At 54.1% G+C, this 8,394-nt stretch overlaps 1 protein-coding gene across 2 annotated transcripts; it reads right to left on the reverse strand.

Annotated features, from left to right (window-relative positions):
- Positions 1–2,348: 2,348 nt before the first annotated feature.
- SLC22A17 (solute carrier family 22 member 17) lies at positions 2,349–8,150 on the reverse strand. Of its 2 annotated transcripts, none has more exons than XM_084240406.1 (9): positions 7,869–8,150; positions 7,674–7,777; positions 5,250–5,404; positions 4,509–4,674; positions 4,172–4,317; positions 3,909–4,014; positions 3,533–3,750; positions 3,115–3,226; positions 2,349–2,970 (listed from the first exon to the last, which is right to left on the reverse strand). In XM_084240406.1, the coding sequence occupies exons 1-9, from the start codon at positions 8,133–8,135 to the stop codon at positions 2,682–2,684; spliced, it is 1,563 nt and encodes a 520-aa protein (XP_084096532.1). In that variant the 5' UTR covers positions 8,136–8,150; the 3' UTR covers positions 2,349–2,681. The 2 variants fall into 2 exon arrangements, with proteins under 2 accessions (XP_084096532.1, XP_084096531.1); XM_084240405.1 differs by having other exon boundaries at positions 3,479–3,750.
- Between the last annotated feature and the right edge of the window lie 244 nt (positions 8,151–8,394).

Consider the following 8,394-nt stretch of genomic DNA (forward strand, 5'->3'; position numbering starts at 1 on the left):
CCACCTGTCCTCCATGTTGGAGCCACTCTAGCTTTCTGAGTGTTTTCACTTTCCTTCCCTAGAAAATGGCTGTGCACACGATTGGTTCATTGAAATGCCCTTTGACACCATTCCTCACAATGTATTGGACAGTGTCATTCACATATAAATAACTCCTCAGCCTTCCCTGGCCTCTTCCAAAAAGCGTAAGTGCTTTGTTATCTACCATCCTGTTTGTTCTCACGGAATCTGAAGGCAGCAGTGAGTATGATCCTTTGTTTTATCATTGGCTATTCAATCCAAAACGTCAGTTAAAACCCCACAGAATGTTCTGCAGAATGTGTAAGGCAGAGTGTATAACGGGAGGAGAGAACAGCCAGAAGGCCTGGGTTTGAGTCCAAGCTTAACACATCCCTCCATTTCTCTCATTTCCATTTCCTACTATTAATAGTAGGATCCAAACAAATACACTACTTTCGGGGGCTCTGCAGATTAAATAAGGAACAGTTTTATAAGTTCTCAAGTAACGTCACTGTTGACAGTCAGTGGCATGGCTCAGTTCATAGAGCTTTGGGCTTCAGACACGGACTGGCAGAGGGGAAGGAGATAGACGCAGGCGTTGCAGGAATCTGTGGGTCACGCTCCTCCCTTCTTCAGAAGAGGCTGGCCTCAAAACTTCAGTTTTCCTAAGAATTCCTTTTTGTGAGCCACTTTGCCCTTTCCTGCCTTCAGACCTTTGCTCTCCCTTGAACCTTTGCTTGGAGTTGAGAGCACTGACCTTATCTGCTAAGCTCCTGCCTGAGGGCTTTCTACCTCTCTGAGTGAAGTCTCCCTCAGGATGCAGGTTTTGGTGCTCCAAACTACTGGTCTGTCTTCCTCCTCATTATTTTGCCGAGTATTAGATGGATTTTAAGCTCCTTGAAGGATGAAATGGCCTATGTCCTAAATATCCAGGATGATACTGGTCAATTGGGCATGAAACATTTGCTGAAAGAATGAATAGATAACTTTTTGAACTTAATGACAGACCCTTCAGGACTTGGATCAGACTTTGGTGTTTCAAAGTTGAGTAAGGGCCTCCCTGGTGGCACAAGGGGTTAAGCACCGCACTATGAAGCAATCTGCAGCCTCTGCAGCACAAGTTCGATCCCTGGTTGGCCAGGGAGCAACCCACATGGCGCAGCACACCTCTCCCGACTCGCCCGATGCTCCCCTCAGCAGTGTATTTCAGTCAGTCTGTCTGTTCTGTTTCCCACTCTGCCTCTAGTGAATCCTCTCACCCCCCCCACCCCGCAATCTCTGGCCTGTACCCCAGTTCTTGTATGCAAAAATAAATAAATCTTAAAAAAAAAAAAAAGTTGAGTAAAACACTGGTCCTGCTCTGCCCTATTAGATGGTAAGGAGCTTACCATCTAATAGGGTAATTAAGAGTCACTTCCAATTAATTCTCATAGGAGCCCTTGAAGGAAGCAGGAGGTTAAGAGACTGCCTGAAGTGGTAAAGGCAGGCCAGGGCTAGTTTGTCTGGCAGGCCCTGGCACTGAGGTAAAAGTCTCAGCCTCTTACTGCCACCTTCCAGGGGTGCCTACAGACTCCTCTTCATGCTCCCAAGGACAGTGCCCAAAGGCTGGGAGGACCTGGAAGACGGCCACAGTGTGCATGCACGAAGACCTCAGCTTCAGGATCTGGTCATATCCCAGCTCTGTCACTCATTAACTTCATAGCCTTGGCCAAATTACTAAGTCTCTGGCATCAGTTTTCTCATCTGTAAAAGAAGAGTGGGCATCCCTTGTTTTTGCCTGGACAACACCCAACCCCATTTCTAACAGCACCCGGGCTGTGCTTTCTCTCCTGTCAGGGATCTGGGTGGAGGGATGTGCTACTTGCTCTCTGGAAGTGGATTTTCAGTGGGTGACCCAAAGATTGAATTCCACTGGAGTTCATTCATCTGGCCAGGTGACCTCACAAAGAAAGGGTTCCTATTCCCTGGGTCAGGGGGGTCTCACTGGCTCCTGCTTTTATCACTAGTTCTGCTTCTTCCATGCTGTGAGTTCTCCACCACCTCCCTCTAATGCATTCCCTTCTTGTTTGGCTTCCTTAGAGTCCATTTTTATTACTTGCAACAAGAAAAACAAACAAAAAACAACCTTAACTGATCCAAACACCCACCTTCAGTGACTGAATGAAGTTCGTGAAGTGTCCTGCCCCCTCCTACCCGCTCAGCGAGCAATAGCCAGGGGTGGGAGTTTGAAGTGAACACCGGGGGCAGCGCAAAAGGAGAGGGAGGGAGATTGTTGGTTTTGGTTCCACAAGAGAAACCTTCCCCCAAGAGACAGAAGGGAGGGACGTCCAGGCGATGATATGCTCATTTATTCAAAATGTCTTTATTGAAACAGAATGACAGAGCAAGAAAGAAAGGTCCGGGTGGATGTCTTTGGGCACAGGATGGAGCCCAGACCTAGTGGTTACAGTGTGGAGCTCTCTCCCTGTCCCTTGGCTCTTGCCAAGGAAGTGAACACAAAGCAGCAGGGAGGAGGTGAGGTGGGAACAGCCCTCTGAGCTCTCCTCAAAAGCTGGCGGGAGGTGCCTCTGAGCCTTCTGAACAACTCTGCCTTCCTCACTCAGTCCTCCTAATGATCTTGCTGGGGCCTCATGCCGCCTTTCTGTATGGGCCAGCCTCCTGCCAGGATGCTCAGAGGCTGCTCAGAGGGCAGGGTTGGGGGTGGCAAGCAGCGGGACATGGTCACAGCGGTTAGGGGGTGGCTGCCGCAGCAGGGAAGGCCGGCGGCACAGCTCCCCATCCCGGAGCACCTCAGGCAGGAGCTTGCGCTTGGTCTCCGGCAGAAGCATGATGCTGAGGATGCAGAGGAGGGCACAGGCCGCCAGCACCACGTGCTGCAGGAAGGCTCCATGGCCCATGTGGAGGCGCTGCGCTGGGCCACTCAAACCTCCAAGCGCCCCCAGTGCCATGATCAGGCCCAGGCCACGGCCCCTGGGAGGCATGGAGACGGCACTCAGTCTCGAGCTGTGGGCCTCACCCCACCCCTCTCCAGCAGCCTTCCCTCTTTTACAGAGACCCTGTCTTCATGGGAGACTGAGAGGCCTGGTGCAGTCCCTGGCGGCGCCCCGCACTCACCGGACTGTGGTAGGGATGACTTCGGCAGCAAGCAGGGTGCTGAGGATGCCAGAAGCCTGGGAAGAGAAGAGGCCAAGGACGGAGAAAGTGGTGATGGCGGCCTCATTCAGATCTGGAGGACCAACAGGGAGGAAGTGAGTGAAGGTGGGGAGATCAGGCTCGGCCTAGGTGCTGGCATCATCCCCTTGGGCCTCTGATCCTATAGCTCTCGCTGGGTGGGCTCTGGGCTTTCACTAATCAATTGGGAGAGCAGACAGGGGTGTGTGGCCAGGGCAGAGGATTGTGAGAGAGCTGGGCAGGGCAGGGTCTGCTCTGTTCTTGGGAGGCCTATGCCCGAAGTAGTGGCTCAGCCTGTCTGGAGCGCCTCTCCTGGGGTTCCTTGGCTGAGCCCACACTGTGGGGGAGGGAGGTTGCTCACAATCCCACAGGCCCAGCAGGACCAGGGACGCAATGCCAGTGAGGGTCATCGAGAGAAGCAGGATGCCCCGGCGGCCAAATCGGTCAACGGTGACCCCCAGGAAGACGCAGGCCAGGGCTGCGGTGCCGCTGGCCAGCAGGGAGCACAGGTAGAAGTCCGATGGGCTTCCTCCTCCTCCTACGGGCTGGTAGCAGTGGCGAATGGCGTGAGCAATGAAGCTGTGAGGAGGGATGGGAAAGCCAAGAATGGGGTCTGACTCCCCATGTGCACTCATGGCCTGGGGTGCCCTCTGTAGGGCCCTCAGGCCTGCCCCCCCCCCCAGGCAGCCCCCATTCCAGCTACTGGCCTGGCCCTCGCCTCAGACACCCAGGCTCACTTGGTGAAGCCCAGGATAAGCAGATTTTTCCAGATGTTGCGGTAGTTGAGGAGGGAAGCGAAGGAAAAGGAGGATGTTGCAGGGAGAGGGCAGGTGTTCTCCAGGTCTTCGGGAGAGAAAGAGGAGCTGTTTGTTAGAAGAAACAGCTGGGAACCCAGGGTCCTCCCACAACGGTTGTCGGGACCCTGGGAGAAGGTGGCACATGCAGAGGACACCCAGATGTGCACATGTAAAGTGTCAGCTGTGGGGACCCCGACTCTTACCCTGCAGGGCCTCCTGGGCCTCCTCCCCCAGCATCTGCCCATGGGGCCGGTTCCGCTCAGCCAGGATCCTCAACACAGACTGAGCCTCTTCAATCTGCCGTTTCACTATCAGCCACCTTGCAGACTCCAGAAACAGGCCAGGCCAACTGTGGGTGGGGTGGCAGGGTGGGGGGTGCACTGTGATGAGTCCAACCTGGGATGGGACACTCCCACCCTGGCGGGGTTGGGGCTGGGGCAGGCCTGGATGAGGAGTGGTGGAGGAGGAGGGGCCTGTGGGCTAAAGCTAGGCTGGAGGGAGAGGTAGGTGGCCAGACAACAGGTGGAGGGTGATACTGACCCGTAAAACAAGAAGAGGATGCAGGGCGCAGTGATCATTCGCTGCAGAAATCGCCAGTCCTTAGAGACCAGGGCCAGGCCCAGGAACAGGAAGTGCCCTCCCACCCCCACCAACTCCCCTGCCAGGGCCACCCGAAGCCTCTGGGTTGGGTCGCACAGCTCCAGGCCTGGAGATACAACAAGGACAGGGAGGAGAGGCCAGGGAGGAAGGGAGAGAAGAGGACAGAGGGAAGGAAGGGGACAGAGTGAGGTCAGCCCCTGGAGTGGAGGCTGCAGTCATTGCCTCCCACAGATTAACGTCTGAATGGTAGAGAGATGTTCTACTCCTCTCTCCTCTCCTGCTCAAACCTAGGAGGGCTCCAGGATCAGACTCCCTGGTGGTTATATACGGTTCCTAGGTTACAGGCCCTTTCCCATCAAACCTCTATTTGACCTTCATATCAACCCCTGTTCAAGGTTATGCTGCTACTCAAAATTCCATTTTAAAAATGCAGCCTTATTCTCTGACGGCAGTCAGTCCCTGGCAAAAAAGGCCTTCAAGACTGTGGGGGAGATGGGTGCGAAGAGAAGCAAAACCCCTTGATCCCTCAAAGGCTTGGGCAGAAAGATAGCTGAGGTGCTACACAGCTGAAGCTTGGGACAGTGAAGGAGGACCTGAGCGGGGCCCTAGGAGGTGGTGGGAACAGCTTGGGGCTACAGATAGACAGGCATGAGTCCCAAGGGAAGGGAGGGTGCCACTCACGCATCAGGTAGACACCCAGGTCAACGCCGGCAAGCAGGAAGCCCAAGAGGAATCGGAGGGCCATGACACCTGTGGAGGATCCTGCAGCAGCACCTCCCACTCCGCAGGGGCCCACCAGCCCCAAAGTCAGCAGCACTATTCCTCGACGGCCAAACCTAGAAAGTGGGGAGGGCCTCTGGTCACCCTGACTCTCTGGGGGAGGAGTTGCTGGGTGGGCCCCAGTTTCCTACTTCAAAGCTGGAGGTATGAGGATTAGGCCCAGGAACAAGAGTTACACTGGTTAGGGAATAAGGGCAGATGGGAGGCCATGCGTAAGTGATGTCTTGCTACTGGGCACCTGATTCATTGATTCCTGGAGATGCTCAGAGACGAGGGTGTGTCTCCATGGACGTGAGACAAAGCAGCAGAGGGATAGGATATTGCTTAGGGGATCTGAACACATTGAGCCTTGTAATAGAGCTATTGGTCCGCAGAGATGGAGCTTGTCTCGCTCATCAGAGGAAATAGGGTAACTGATATATGGGAAGTGACGTCTGCAGCCTCCACTCAGGGTCAGCCTCACTCTCTGTCTTCCCTGCCCCTCCATAGAGCTGTTGACCTGTAGAGGTGGAGCTACAAGCCTCTTGTGCATGGGGATAATGTTGGTCAGTAAGGATGGAGCTACTGATGTTGGGGCTGAATAATTGATTTTGGGGGATGAGAACATTATTCCATGGGACAAGGGCATGTTCATCCATGAAGATGGTAAATGGGGACGGGCCACTGGCCAAAGATTACTTATTTATTTATTTATTTATTTATTTATTCTCTCCGCCCCTGGCCAAAGGTTAAACCAATGATCCATGGGAATGGTTGGGCTATTAATCCAGAGATATGATTATTGATCAGTGGGGATGTTCACTACTTTTTGAAGATTGAACAACTGATCTTTGGGGATGGAGCCACTGATTCATGCAGTGGGGATCTCACTTAGTCCCTATGGATGGGAATATTGGTCTGTGGGAATAATCAGTAAGGATGGAATCACAGGCCAAGGGAGAAGGGATTATTAGTCAGTGATGGTCATCAACTATGAGTCAGTGAGGGTATAACTATTGGTCTCTGGGGGCTGGGCTATGGATCCTTGGGGAATAAGACTTCTGATGTGTGGGGATGAAGATTGGGGTCACTGTCCTTGGAAGCACTGATAGCTGAGAGTGAAGCTATTGATCCAATAAGTGGGATCATTTTTCCATGGGGATGGGCTTATTGGTTACTGGGGCTAAGGTTACTGAGGCTAAAGTTACTGATTTTAGGAAATGGATTATTGGTCTTTGGAGATGATCAATAGGTACTAGGGTACTGGTCTGTGGGAATGAGGCCACAGATGCATGAAGATCGGCTGTTGATTTCATTTGTCCCTAGGAGTGTATGACTATTGGGCAGTGAGGATAGGTTTTGATTTTAGGGAATTGGACTACTAAATGGTGGGTTGACTCTGATCCATGGGAATTGAGTATTAATTCCACATGGCTGGAACTGTAGATCAGTGGAGATGAGTCTCAATCAATCCATGGGGATGGTCAGTGATGATGGTGTCGAAGATAAGAGGAGTTGGAACTTTTGATCTATGGAGAAAGATATTGGTTGGTGGAAATGGGCTGCTGATCTTTGAGATGAGGCCACTGATTCATGGAAATGAGTCTTTTGCTCTGAGAGAATCTCAGAACACTGAGGATCCCTGAACATGGACTGTTAGTTTATGAGGGCTGCGCTTGTGATCATTGATCCATAGGAACTGAGCTAGTGACCTAAGAGGGGAGAGTCATTGTTAGCAGGTGTGGGACTATTGGGAACGAGGGTTTTTTCTTTGGAGATGGTTGCTGACTTGTGGGGGAGGAGTCGCTGGGCAGACAGAGATGGGATCATTTGTTTATAGAGCTGCAGTAGTGGTCAGTGGGAACGGGACTTGGTGTGCAGGAATTAACAGATTGTTCTTTAGGAATGAGGCCATTGAGCTGGAGCAAGTGTCCGTTGGGGTGGGGCTATGAGTTGGTGGGGATGAGTCTATTAATCTATGAAGATGGTGAGGGAGATGGAGCTGCTTTGTGGAGATTGGGACAATTGAGGGGGAGCAAGCACTTTTAGTCTCTGCAGAGGTTTTTGTTCAGCTATTGTCTTTGAACAAGAGGCCACTGGTCCATGGCCACAGGGATGGGGAGTGGGGAAGGAGTTATTCCCTATGGAGAAGGGGCAGGGCAAGACTATTTCTTGATGGGGAGTAAAATTGGGACAAGTGTGGGGCTGCATGTTATTGAACAGAAGTCCAGAGAAGACTGAAGAGTCCAGTGAATTGTCTTCCTCCTCTTGCAAAGGCCAGTTCCTGGGCTAGCCTCCCTAGCACCCCCTCCTCTCCACCCACCTGCCACCCCCAGCAGCCCTCACCTGTCCGCAGGGTAGCCCAGGAACAGGTAGCCAGAGGCAAAGCCCAAGATGAACAGGATCTGCTCCAGGATCACCTGCCAGCCCAGGTCACACACCAGATCCCACTGCCGGTGGGAGAGGGATGGAGCAGCAATGAGGCCCAGGCTGGTCACTGCCTGCCTGCCCTCAGACCCAAGGCCCACCAGGCCGCCTCACCTGGCCAATGGCGTTGGTGGTGAGCACGGGCAGGCCATTGTAGTCCCAGTCCTTGAGGCAGTGGTTGAAGTCCGGCGGGGCGAAGCCGCTGCACGACGGGTCCGTACTGGTGGCGACACGGCTGGCCGCGCTGGCTGCTAGGGCCGCGCTGGCGACGCTGACGCCGCTGGCGTTGGGGGGCTGTTCCCAGCCGGAGGCGTTCGGGGGGAAGCCCCCGTAGTGGCAATGCAGTGGGGGCGCCAGAGTGAAGATGGGGTCCGAGGCCATGCCCAGCGCCACGAAGAGCACGGGCAGGCAGCAGAGGCCGAGTTGCAGCTGTTGGCCACCACCCAGCGCCCCCACCTGGGCGAGCAGCGCCTCAAAGCTGAGGGGGCCGGGGGGCACGGCCAGCGACAGGCTGCTGCCCATCCCGGCGCCGCCCGCGTCGCCCTCCCCCTCCCGCGCGCGCTCGCGCTCCCGCTCACCCTGCAGCTGCTCGGCGGGCACCGCATCTCCGAGGGTCCCGACCTGCTGAGGGAGGTGGGGG

This window comes from Talpa europaea (assembly GCF_964194135.1).
Source record: "Talpa europaea genome assembly, chromosome: 8".
NCBI lineage: Eukaryota > Metazoa > Chordata > Mammalia > Eulipotyphla > Talpidae > Talpa > Talpa europaea.